Genomic DNA, 13,532 nt, shown 5'->3' with positions numbered 1-13,532 from the left:
TGGAAGAAGGAAAGGCATGGAAAGTTTACACAACCACATACTCCCAGTTCCCCAAAAGTGCTCTTCAATACAGCACAGTATTGCCGTTTGGTGAAAGCAGCGCTTTATCCTCTGCCAGGAGTTCCCTCCCGCCGGGAAGCTTCAGAAGGGCGGAAGTACCCTTTCAACCCCAAGCTCCCCGGGACGAGAAGTGGGCGGTGTTGCGGCCCTTCCCGGCAGAGAATCTGTGGTGCTCTCGCGAGAACTCTTCCTCTTCCTTAGGCCGGCGCTGAGAGAGGTAGGCACGGCCAGCCGGGGCCTGCTGGGCTGCGTGGGGGCTTTTTCCCGCGGGGGCTCCGGTGATATTACTCCAGGGCGATGGAAGCCCTCGCGCCTGGCCCAAGTGTCCAGAGATGCGTCCGATTCGCCGCCCCTTAATGCCCGATGGCTTCCTGGCACCGCGAAGGAGACCCATTTCGGGGATGGGGCAGGGGACGGTGGAAGGGAGGGGGAAATGACCCCCAATTCTCTTTCTCTTGGCTGCTGGAGTTTCCACGGGTCTTCCATGTGCGCCTGGCTTTCGCCGAGTGTTGCACCGAGCACACTGCTTGGGGCACTCTATGAAGTCTTATCAGTAGCTTTAACCACTAGTCTTCCGTGCTTTAGCTTTCCCGGGGGAGGGGCGCGGAGGCCAGTTCTACCTCCCTTTCGCTCCCCCTTCCGCAACGTCCAAGGGTAGCAGCACATGGCCCATAAGCTCCCAGTATGCCCTGCTCGAATAAGAGAGGGGTGCAAAGCAGGAAGCTTTTGCCCCACAGTTGTCATATCTCCCCAATATTGCAGGGGAGGGAGACTTTTGCCTGGTGTGTGTGTGTATCTCTGGAAGTTGTTAAGACGTGGTCCTGCATGAATCCTATTTAAGATGAGGAGCCTGTGTCCCCCTAGGTGTTAATGGAGTATGGCTCCCAGCATTGGCCTAGGTGTCTGGAAGCTGCTGGGCTGCAAGTTCCCAAAACCTGTTTCAGATGGTAGTTCTGCCTTGCCACTTAGCAATTCCGGATAGCATGCTTACATCAGGTAGAACTTGCTGATGGTAAGAGCTGTTTGGCAATGAAACAGACTCTCAGAAAGGACTCTCCTTCCTTGGAGGTTTTCTAGCAGACGTTGGATGGCCATGTGTCACGGATGCTTTAGTTAAGATTCCCACATTGCAGGGGGGTGGACTAGAGGACCCAACCGGGTCCCTTCCAGGTCCCTGGTTCTATGACTGTGGCCCTTTGATAAAGCTTTAATAAGATGCTTAAGACTGGGGTTCTCATGTGCTTCTCTAGAGTCTCTTTGTAAGGGTTCTGTGGTAGCTGGAAAATGCATGTTGCTGCTGTTCCGCATCGTATTAATCTTGCATTTTAGTTGAGTGCTTCATATCTTAGTAATTGAGAAAAAGGCATTGTAATATACACTGCTGTTAATGAGCCCATATTGTAGATGTGGGGCCTGCAGTTCTGAGATTATGTCCTCCCCACAGACCTCTAATAAGATCCTGGCTAAACTTAAACAAGCGTGTTATTTTGCTCATAGTAAATGCTTTTAACCACTACACTCCTCTTTGTGGTACTTCAGCTAAGGGTGCATACAACATTTTTTAATGTGTACTAAGACTAAATCTATCACTGCTTTTTCCTTAAGTAATATGACTGAGTCAGCCTTTAGAATTGGCTTCTTCCACCATCAAGGCGTTCCCTAATTTGATGTCATTGTGATAGGTGGAAATCATTCTTTAAAACAGTACATTGAGATATTGTTTCCTTTGAAATGCAGAAAGGCCATGTTCAGTTCCAGCGCAAAGATTGTGAAGCCCAATGGCGAAAAGCCAGATGAATTTGAGTCTGGCATCTCCCAGGTAAGTGCTCCTTTCAGCTGGTAATATAGGCTGTACTGCTTACAGAACATGTGAGGGTTGGAATCTTGAGGCTCCAATATGATGTCATAGCCCTATATTTTAGTATAGATGTTGTGCTAATTAACATTCAGCAGCTACAACCAGAGTATCTTTGTAAGCTGTTTGTTTGCAAACTCCTCTACTGTTGACCAATGTTTATGGGAACATTTGAACTATATGTATTTGATATGTAACTGAGGTAGTTGTTGCAGATCCAGCTACATCAACTTGTTGAATATGACTTTTACAGAAGTCAAAGGAACATAGGTATTCAGTGATTTCTCCCTCAAAACATTTTTTACAGCCAAGAACAACTATAGTTATTTTAGAATTGCTTTGTTGAAGATATTTGTTAACTTTCCTTTTAACTTTCCTCCCTCAAGGCTCTCCTGGAGTTGGAGATGAATTCTGACTTAAAGGCTCAGCTGAGAGAATTGAACATCACAGCAGCAAAGGTAGCTTAAAAAACAGTGTTTCTCAATGGTGCAGGCTTATTTTATAGGATGCTTGGTGTATATAAGCTACCATGTTGGTATTTAAAGTGATAATTGCAGTGGTTGTTATGTTCTACAGCATTTTTCCGCCTGGAAATGTCTTTTAGCGGACAGATGTGTAACTTCTTGTTGTCTCAGAGTCCAACATGGGCATCCATTGAGGTGGCTCTCGCATGGCTCTGCCCAGGTGGCGTATGGGAGCTTAGCTCCGTAAGGGGCAATGATGTATAGTCCTATTCCACAATGTTGGACATGAAGCTTTTTTTCCCCCCAGACTGAAAAGGCTGGGGTGGGAGGCATCCTGTATATTCCTATAACTTCCCAGCTTTTACAGTTGCTGTGAAGACAAACCATGCAGGACACAAGTGATCAAACTAATTGGATGTGTTCAGGATGAGCTGCATTCATTCATTCAGTTCATGGAAACCAGGAATGTTGTTATGTGCACTGTAGTAGTTGTGTTTGCAGAAATTAGGGAAGCTGTGCTGCTCGCAGAAAACAGATATGGAAAATCAACATGCCATTCAAAAGTTAGGAATTTAAAAATACCTTACAGAGGCCTGATCATGTGCAGTATAAGCTATTATCAGCTTTCTCTCAGATGAGGAATCTGAAATGATGGCTAGTTCATGAAGTCATGGCCAGGCTCTCATGAGTTCAGTGAGCTGTGTTGTTTTTCCATCCGTTGGATATATCACATTACACTGTTATTTTTCCTTTGGTGATGTATACTAAAAATGCACACAGTTCCAGTTTTGAGAATCACTGGAGATTATATCTGGAACTGAACAATTATCTTTTTCTTAAAGAGGTAAATTGGGCTTCCATCCTACATGCTTTCTTGTATAAAAGTAAAGATGTGTAGGGTTGTGGTAAAGGCTGCCTTAAAGGATTCTGGAATAGGCTACACTGGGTTTGATACTTCTCTATCCTGTGGCTTCCTCTGAATTATCTAGCACTTGCCACTGTTGGCGGCTAATAGGCCAAGTGGATGTTGGTCTAACTTTTTGTTGGAGTTTGTACAACATCCGAGGTGTTTGTAACCTCAGGTACCACTGTAGTTTGTTGGACAAGCGCTTAAAACACTTGGAGGTTTTCAGGTGTGCTTTCCTAGTTTGTTTATATATATATATATATATATATATATATATATCATAAGATATTAATGCATTTAATATTGAACTTGATAAATGTGGTGCTTTTCTTCCATAAAACTTAGTGGTGCTTGTTTCTACTATTGGTCTGGCCTTAGGTCTACTACAAAATGGTGATACTTGGAGGTGCTTCTTAGGTTGTTGCCTTAGGAGCCAAAGAGTTTTTCCAAAAAAATTTAAAGATTTCATTATTGATCCTTTTATTTTTATTATTTATTTATTTCTTTTATATACCATCTTTTTTCCTAAGGATCTCAAGGTGTGGCTTACATTGTTTTCCTCCCCATCTCATCCTCACATCCACCTTTGGTAGTTTAGCCAAGAGGGGGCATAATGTAGTGGTAGAGCCCATGCCTTGCATGCAGAAACTCCAAGGTTCAGTCTGTGGTATCTCCAGCCGAATGACCAAGCTGCAAGCACTTCTGCTGTGACCCACCGCTAGTCAAGAGCAGATCATAACTGAGCTAGATAGACCAGTGGTCTAAAGAAGATCCGTGTTTCATGACTGGAAGTAATCCTGCAAACGCTGGATGATATTTAAAAACTTAAACCATGTTCATTCCCAGTTCTGTTCTTGCTTAGGAAATTGAAGTGGGTGGCGGTAGGAAAGCAATCATCATATTCGTGCCAGTCCCTCAGCTGAAATCTTTTCAGAAGATTCAAGTGCGGCTAGTTCGTGAGTTGGAGAAAAAATTCAGTGGAAAGCATGTGGTGTTCATTGCTCAGGTAGGTGGCAGCTTGTCATAACTTTCTACAAAATGCTGGGTTGCGGGGGGGAAGTGTTAATGGAGGTAGAACAATTATTTGTCTGTGAAAGGTGTGCTAAATTGAATCAGAACACTGCAGCCTTGTACATACTTGGACACAAGTCTTGAACTGACTCCTACTTCCAGCTCTGTATATGCAGCATAGCATCACACAGGAACTAGATCACAAGAGTCATAGTCATATGTTTTTAGAATTGTCCTCCATGAATTTGTTCCTATCAGTGTTGAAGGCAGTATTCCCTGAATACCAGTGGGTAGGGAGAGCACTATTATGTTCAAGACCTGCTTGTGAGCTTCCCATGGGTATCTGGTTGGCTCTGGTATTCTTTACCTTAAATCTGGTTTGTTAATTCCATTCCTAAACACAAGAGAAATGTGCTGATATATGTCATGCTATTGTCTTTTAACAGAGAAGAATTTTGCCGAAGCCAACAAGAAAAAGCCGCACAAAAAACAAGCAAAAGCGTCCCAGGAGGTAATCTCAAATTTATATTATATGTGTAATAATCATGCCTTAATCAATTCCTTTCCGTTTGCCAAGAGTGCACATTTTAAACCTTGAAGACTCAAGGGAGAAAACTGTTTTAATCTGACACTTGTGGGTCTCTGATCCTTGCCAGGCATTAATCTTGGGTAGACCCATAGTTCACTGATAGATGACATGTTTTGTGTGTAGAAATTCCTATCCTCCTGGACTGGGTGGGGCAGTGGTTAGCCTCAGTATAAGGTAGCTCCATATTTATTTATTTTATACCTAAAACCTAAATGCTGCTAGATTTTGTTCACTATCTTATTACTGGCATTTCATAAGGTTTAGTCACCAGATCTGGCTGCTGTACCCCTGGGATTGGGTGAGGGTACAAGAATTCATCCTGTGGGTGTTTACATGCTACCTACTGTGTTAGTATCCAGTCCACAGAAGTATCCACTCTTTCTGTTTCTCTAATGATTCTCTGTGGTGCAGATGAAGGGAAAGTTGGCATTCGTAAAAGCATTTTAATTGTACATAATATTTCTGTTTAGCCGTACACTCACTGCGGTGCACGATGCCATTCTTGAAGATCTGGTTTTTCCAAGTGAAATTGTGGGCAAGAGAATCCGCGTAAAACTGGATGGCAGCCGTCTCATAAAGGTTCACTTAGACAAAGCGCAACAGAACAATGTTGAACACAAGGTAAGAAAGGGCATTTCTGTGGCGCGGTGGGTCAGTGTGTCTACCTGCTAACCAGAAGGTTGGCGTGTTTGAGCCCACCCAGGGATGGCTTGTGGGCAGGATTCCTGCATTGCAGGGGTTTGGACCCAAGCACTTCACGAAGCAAGCAGAGTTGAAACTGGCAAGGTAAAGGTAAAGGGACCCTTGACCATTAGGTCCAGTCATGACCGACTCTGGGGTTGCGGCACTCATCTCGCTTTATTGGTCGAGGGAGCCAGCGTACAGCTTCCAGGTCATGTGGCCAGCATGACTAAGCCATTTCTGGCGAACCAGAGCAGCATACGGAAATGCCGTTTACCTTCCCGCCAGAGCGGTACCTATTTATCTACTTGCACTTTGACGTGCTTTCGAACTGCTAGGTGGGCAGGAGCAGGGACCGAGCAACGGGAGCTCACCCCGTCACGGGGATTCGAACCGCCGACCTTCTGATCGGCGAGTCCTAGGCTCTGTTGTTTAACCCACAGCGCCACCTGCGTCCCTTTTTGAAACTGGCAAAGATTACTGCTATTCCGGCTGCTGTGATTAATCTGTGTTCAAGCTGTTTGACAGCCCATCCCCTTGGGGTGCTCAAACGAGCCAGGTTTTCCACCAGCAGTATCTTCAAACAGGAAGCAAAAACTTGGGGAAATGTGCAGCTTTCCTTGGGTGTTCAGCGCTGTCCTTGCTGACTCTGTAGTACACTGCAGTACCGCATGAGAATTTGCAGTTTTAACAACCGGCATGCTGGCACATCTGTACTACCTGATTGTTAGTAGAAAAAATAGTGTTGGTGTGTGCACCTGGCATCACAAGATGGAGCCATTTACAGTGGTACCCCGCAAGACGAACGCCTCGCGAGACGAAAAACTCGCAAAACGAAAGGTTTTTTCGTTTTCGAGTTGCCTCGCAAGACGAATTTCCCTATGGGCTTGCTTCGCAAAACGAAGCTTGCCCAGGGGACAGCGGGTCTTCTCTTTTGAAGCAAGGGGCAGCGGGGAGAAGCGATCTTCTCCCCGCAGCCCCAGGTCCGGGGACAGCGGGAAGCGCTTCCCGCTGCCCCCGGACCTCTTTTGAAGCAAGGGGCTGTGGGGAGATCGCTTCTGTGGGGAGAACACCTGCCCCAGCCGCCCCGCTTCGGAACGCTGCTCCGAAGCGGGGCGGGGGGGCGGGAACACCTGCCCCAGCCGCCCGGCTTCGGAACGCTGCTCCGAAGCGGGGCGGGGGGGCGGGAACACCTGCCCCAGCCGCCCGGCTTCGGAACGCTGCTCCGAAGCGGGGCGGGGGGGCGGGAACACCTGCCCCAGCCGCCCGGCTTCGGAACGCTGCTCCGCGGGGGGGCGGGAACACCTGCCCCAGCCGCCCGGCTTCGGAACGCTGCTCCGAAGTGGGGCGGGGGGGGCGGGAACACCTGCCCCAGCCGCCCCGCTTCGGAACGCTGCTCCGAAGCGGGGCGGGGGGGCGGGAACACCTGCCCCAGCCGCCCGGCTTCGGAACGCTGCTCCGAAGCGGGGCGGGGGGGCGGGAACACCTGCCCCAGCCGCCCGGCTTCGGAACGCTGCTCCGAAGCGGGGCGGGGGGGCGGGAACACCTGCCCCAGCCGCCCCGCTTCGGAACGCTGCTCCGAAGCGGGGGGGGGGCGGGAACCTCGCACCCCGCCGCCGGGCATCGGAACGATGCCCCGATGCCGGGCGGTGGGGCGGGAACCTCTCACCCCGCCGCCGGGCATCGGAACGAGGTCCTGGACCTCTTCTGAAGGCAGGCGGGGGCAAAAGTCTTTGCTCCCCCCGCCTGCCTTCCCGGGACAGCGGAGACTTCTCCGCTGCCCCGGGCGATCTTAAAATGCTGGCGGGCGGGAGCGAAGCGTTCGCTGCCGACCCCCAGCATTTTAAAATCTCCTCGGGGCAGCGGAGACTTCGCTCCCGCCCGCCAGCATTTTAAAATCGCCCCGGGACAGCAGGGGCTTTTAAAATGCTGGCGGTCGGCAGCAAAGCCCTCCTGTCCCCGGAGCTTGCGGGGCGGGAGGTGGGAAGAAGGGCTTTTCTTCCCACCGCCAGCCTTCAGAACAGCCTTCTGAAGGCTGGCAGTGGGAAGAAAAGCCCTTGTCCCCCCCCCCCCAGCCTTCAGAAGAGGTCGGGGGACAGACTGTCCCCGGACCTGGTCTGAAGGCGGTTTCCCTAGGAACGCATTAATTGATTTTCAATGCATTCCTATGGGAAACCGTGCATCGCAAGACGAAAAAACCGCAAGACGAAGAGACTTGCGGAACGAATTAATTTCGTCTTGCGAGGCACCACTGTACAATGAACGATGGAACACAAATGGCAGAGTGATACTGGTCCACTTATTTATCAACACAGGCATTGTTCAGATTTTCTCATAATTTTGTCTGGAGTTTAAAATTCTGTGCTTCTATACAAGTGGAGTGACACAGTTCCATTTCGCAGTACGGTATGGAAGAGGGACTTCACCTCCAAAATTCCATATGGCAGTGCCATGTCTTTTGTGTGGCTTCATGAGCTCTTTTGGGAGGAAGAATGGGATAGAAATTCAAAGAATAAACATTTTCTAAGAAGTAAAGCCATGTACAGCACCGTTTTGAAACTCGCTGTGTATATTTGTACATGAACTATTGTGTCTGTAGAAAACGATAGTTTTCAGTTTACCACTTTTATGACTTCTGTTCCTTCCCTTTGCAGGTAGAAACATTTTCTGGTGTCTACAAGAAACTCACAGGCAAAGATGTCGTCTTCGAGTTTCCAGAATTTCAGCTGTAAAGTACAACAAATGATTGAATAAAACAGTTCAGTTGTTCATATATCATAAAAGTAATGTGTTTTTATTAAAACATTTGGAGAGAAAGAAAGGGAAAAAAACATTTGGAGAGAATGGGAGTCTCTGCTAGGGTTTGGTTGTAGAAGGTTTAATGTCCCACACAACAATCTTACTACTGCCCAAGGTAGGTAACTGGAAAAAAGTTCTGGCATAATCTTTAAGAGCCTTGATCCCTGGCTTTTCTGATAGAAAAAGGAACCAGAACAGTTTCTGATCCAGTGTTTCTGTATGAAACGACATTGAGCATGTCTTGATCTGTAGACCTTAGACCTGCCTGACTGTATTTCTGATATACAGCAGGATGCCAATGTACTTTTAAATGTTTACTGATTTTTAGTCATTTTGGCATTTTAACAGTAAGCGAATTGTTCAGCAGCACTAACAAGATTTCTGCTTCAATGGCTTGGGTAAAGGGAGAACTCTGGGTACCTAGGGTAGAGTTGAGCTGTCTTACCTTATTCACTGCATCACATTATTGCTGATAAACTTTGATACTGACCTGAGCCAGTTTTGCCACACAAACTTCACAGAAGAATGTTGACCTGTGAGCCATTTTTACAGTTCGGAATGGCAAATAGCTTTAGGTTTTAACTATTGAACTGATGCTGTAATGAATTTGAGGCTGCAATCATAGAATCATAGAGTTGGAAGAGACCGCAAGGGCCATCGAGTCCAATCCCCTGCCAAGCAGGAAACACCATCAGAGCACTCCTGACATATGGTTGTCAAGCCTCTGCTTAAAGACCTCCAAAGAAGGAGACTCCACCACATTCCTTGGCAGCAAATTCCACTGTTGAACAGCTCTTACTGTCAGGAAGTTCTTCCTAATGTTTAGGTGGAATCTTCTTTCTTGTAGTTTGGAACCATTGCTCCATGTCCACTTCTCTGGAGCAGCAGAAAACAACCTTTCTCCCTCCTCTATATGACATCCTTTTATACAGTGGTGCCCCGCAAGACGAATGCCTCGCAAGACGAAAAACCCGCAAGACGAAAGGGTTTTTTGGTTTTTGCGTGGCTTCGCTAGACGAATTTCCTTTTGGGCTTGCTTCGCCCGCCAGCATTCTAAAAAACCCCGGGACAGCGTAGGCTGCCCGGGGTGATCTTAAAATGCTGGCGGGCGGCAGCATTTTAAGATCCTTCCCTGCCGCCCGCCAGCATTTTAAAAAACCTCGGGACAGCGGAGAAGTCCTCTGCTGTCCCGGGGTTTTTTTTAAATGCTGGGGGTGGGTAGAAAAGCCCTTGTCCGCCCCCCCCCCCAGCCTTCAGAAGAGGTCGGGGGACAGACTGTCCCCGGACCTGGTCTGAAGGCAATTTCTATAGGAACGCATTGATTGATTTTCAATGCATTCCTATGGGAAACCGTGCTTCGCAAGACGAAAAACTCGCAAGACGAAAAACTCGCAAGACGAAAGAACTTGCGGAACGAATTAATTTCGTCTTGCGAGGCACCACTGTATATTTGAACATGGCTATCATATCACCCCTTAACCTCCTCTTCTCCAGGCTAAACATGCCCAGCTCCCTTAGCCGTTCCTCATAAGGCATCGTTTCCAGGCCTTTGACCATTTTGGTTGCCTTCCTCTGGACATGTTCCAGTTTGTCAGTGTCCTTGAACTGTGGTGCCTAGAACTGGACACAGTACTCCAGGTGAGGTCTGACCAGAGCAGAATACAGTGGCACTATTACTTCCCTTGATCCTGTACCCACATACCTGGTAATATGCCCCATTGAACTCAATGAGACTTGAAATAGACATGTTTAAGGTGATCCATGAATGTAGTTCATGTAGGGGGAATGTCTCTTTATAGTAATGAAAATTGCCTTTTAAAAGTGTGAAGTCTGTAGCCTGTTTGCATATATTCTGCATCCCATAAATGTCAAAACAATATAACATAGATCTCATCTATGGCTAGATGTACTTAATTCTGAAGTAATTCTAGTAGAATGGGATATATCAACATTCTGTTCTACACACTTTTGTAGAAGAAGAGGAGTTTGGATCTGATATCCCGCTTTATCACTACCCTGAGGAGTCTCAAAGCGGCTTACAATCTCTTTTCCCTTCCTCCCGCACAACAGACACTCCGTGAGGTGGGTGGGGTTGGGAGACTTCAGAGAAGTGTGACTAGCCCAAGGTCACTCAGCAGCTGCATGTGGAGGAGTGGGGACACAAACCCGGTTCACCAGATTACGAAATAGTGGCTGCTATCCAAAGGCTCATCCAAAAATTTGCGCACACCAATGAGTTTTTTTATGCTTTCTATTTTAACATTGGACCTCTGTATTGTATCACAAGCTACTTTTGAAAGGCAGCTTAGAATCGAAAGCAAGTAGCTGTGTGTGCGTGGGGGGAATTACTATTTAAAAAGGGCAAGACAAACCCCTCCTGGCACATAGAATTAGCAGGCTATGATCCAAAGAGCTGTCCTGTGGGTTTAGTGTCTTCAAAATTTTGGTGAGTATCAGCAGTCTCTTAAGTCTTTAGACACCCACATAATAAATTGGATTGTGAATTATCTCAAGGTTATCACCATTCACTGACATATGCTTAGTAAGACAGGAATACTTCGGACACTAAGATTTATGTTGGATTGTCAATATGGAGGATTTGCATCTCTCTAAAATTCCCAGGCACCCTTTTCTGTATATAGGATCTTCCTAAACTCTCAGCTCTGTAGCTACCCTACCACACTTTTCTCAGGCCTTTACTAAATATTCTACTTATATTGGACATGAATTTACATAGGTTACAGCAAAACTTACCATAGAGCTATCCAAAACTGGCCAATCTACTCCCCTTGTGATGCTTCTATATTCTTTCCAGGAATGTTCTATTAATGTGAGAGGACTCTGAACTTCAACTTGGGTTCTGCTAATCGTTCTAATAGTGTTAGCTGGCCATGTTTTCTCCTGCTCTCTGCACTGGGTGATCAAAGAATTTCAGATCCTGGGTATCTGAATTGGAGAAGGAAAGATGCATGCAACATGAACTTGTCATCTTTCCCAGAATCGCTGCCAAAAGAAACTCTTCCAACCCAGCTGGCTGGTGTTTTTTTAGACTTCTTCAGTGGGAACCGTCTAGATACATCTTTGAATAAAAAACATGTTGCAAAAGAATATATCATGGACAGTCTCTCAGTCTGTAAAACTGCTTGTTTTGTGATCAGATGGGGTAAAGGGTTATCTTCCTACTTGGATGGTTGTAGTATTACCTGCTGCAAATATTCATAGCCTTAAAATCTGCTGTGAAGGTTCATGGTGGCGCTGTGGGAAGTCAATTATCTGCCCAAGTTTTTAATGAGTCTTCTGGGAATGCTGCTGTTCTGCAGAACCCTAGAGTCCACTACATAGCTGTGCCTTGACCTTACCCTTTTTAAAATAAAATCTTTAGGCACAAAATCAAGAATCTGCAGGAAAGCAATTGGATTCTTGGCACATGGGTGCTTTGAGCAACTTTATAATCACATCCCGTGCAAATTCTGCATTTCAGAATTATCAGTCGGTGCTGTTTGGATAGTGTACATTATAAAGAGGGGTTGAAATGCACAGGATTGTCAAAAGTATTACTTCATGATAGGTTCAAGTGATTGGTGGAAGAGTTGCGTGTAACCTCCAGCTACCTCTTAGTTCTCACATTAACAGTTAATACGCCCTACTGAAGATTCTTTTCTTTGAAGGTGGTTGTGTTGAAATATGTCCTGAACCTGTAACAATTTTATTTCAACTTGTTAGGCTTTAAATAGAGGTATCAACTCTACCTCACCTTTGGGTGGTTAATAATAAGGGTTGTTAATAATAAAAGTTGTTTTTTATCCCTCTCTTGAGGGATAAATCTAGTCCACCTGGAATGAGACACTCCTTCAAACAAAATGTGATACTTGACTGTACTCATACTTGTGAGTAGACTCACTCATTTTTCTTGGTTGAGTGTCACCCAGATATTCTCTTAAGTTTCTTAAACTTATCCAAAGTATATCCATTTTAAAAATATAATATGCATTACTTTGAAAATGCCAAGCTGTTTATTTGGTTCCCTCTACATTTTTTTAAAAAATATTTTTGTCTCACTACTATTGCACCGTTTATGGGCAGAGAGATCAATCCACTGGCGATTTGTATGTAACAGAGTCTTCAAAGGGGGGGGGGATGGGGACTGAGAGAACCCAGTCACATTCTGCACATCAAACAGATTTATTGGTTGGTTGTGAGTGTCTTCTGATTCTTTAGGAGCTACTTATGTGAATAAAGGGAAATTGTTGCTTTCCAGCTTGGCTCAGAGTTCCTGGGTATTTGAAACTAATTGCTGGAAAATACAGTAGCTCCCAAGCGAATGCTTCCACTAGGCTGATGCATATGGTTAACAAGTATTCATACTACAGTGGTACCTCGGGTTAAGTACTTAATTCGTTCTGGAGGTCTGTTCTTAACCTGAAGCACCACTTTAGCTAATGGGGCCTCCTGCTGCTGCCGCGCCGCCGAAGCCTGATTTCTGTTCTCATCCTGAAGCAAAGTTCTTAACCCGAGGTACTATTTCTGGGTTAGCGGAGTCTGTAACCTGAAGCGTATGTAACCCGAGGTACCACTGTATTTGATTCCTAATTGAGGACCATGTCTTTGACCAGACTTGCAACCACCAGCTACCAGACAAATAACAACGGTTAGGAAGAGTTTTTACTTGCTTTCAGAAGCTGTTTCTATTTAGTGTAACATCCTTTTTCTAATTCCACATTGCTGCAGATACGATTCAACCGATCTGCATGAATCCACATGGGCATATACCATAATAGCTTTCTTGGGCTAACAAGCAATGGACCTGATTCAAAGATTTCCTGAAGGGTAGTGAGAAATTAAAGAGTACTGAGGTGTCTTTTCCTCTTCCATTTCACTGGCTGCTATATCTTGGATGTTCTGCGCTGACCCCAAACAAGACAGATGGAGACTTGGGACTTAAGCCCCTTGCGAGGGGTACCGCAAAACCAAAGGAACCTCAGTTTTATCTTAGCAGTTCAAAGCCTTCCAGAATATCATTACTATTAATCCATCTACTCTGAGAGATGAACTACTGGAAACCTTGTTCATCACGAGAACATGTATAATAAGGCCTTTTTCTTACGTAAGTCTCTACTGTGATCAATGAATACCACTCAGGAGAGTCTCCAAACAGCTGACAGGACA

General features: G+C 45.9%; 1 protein-coding gene across 1 annotated transcript; it reads left to right on the top strand.

The window, feature by feature from the left end:
- Positions 1-202: 202 nt before the first annotated feature.
- On the top strand, positions 203-8,350 carry RPS7 (ribosomal protein S7). The gene is made up of 7 exons (XM_081906629.1): positions 203-277; positions 1,798-1,879; positions 2,302-2,373; positions 4,149-4,292; positions 4,744-4,808; positions 5,357-5,507; positions 8,222-8,350. Exons 2-7 carry the CDS (start codon positions 1,805-1,807, stop codon positions 8,297-8,299), a joined length of 585 nt encoding a protein of 194 aa, XP_081762755.1. The 5' UTR covers positions 203-277; positions 1,798-1,804; the 3' UTR covers positions 8,300-8,350.
- Positions 8,351-13,532: the final 5,182 nt, after the last annotated feature.

Source organism: Podarcis melisellensis, assembly GCF_964234715.1.
Source record: "Podarcis melisellensis genome assembly, chromosome: 3".
NCBI lineage: Eukaryota > Metazoa > Chordata > Lepidosauria > Squamata > Lacertidae > Podarcis > Podarcis melisellensis.
The sequence above is the reverse complement of the archived record's forward strand: the minus strand, read 5'-3'. Positions and strand labels throughout refer to the sequence as shown.

Bases quoted from the DNA above. Each gene is read 5' to 3' on its own strand.
- RPS7 (XM_081906629.1), top strand. From the start codon at position 1,805: ATGTTCAGTTCCAGCGCAAAGATTGTGAAGCCCAATGGCGAAAAGCCA. The intron at 2,374-4,148 runs GTAGCTTAAAAA...GTTCTTGCTTAG, and splicing joins TGAACATCACAGCAGCAAAG to GAAATTGAAGTGGGTGGCGG. The intron at 5,508-8,221 runs GTAAGAAAGGGC...TTCCCTTTGCAG, and splicing joins AGAACAATGTTGAACACAAG to GTAGAAACATTTTCTGGTGT.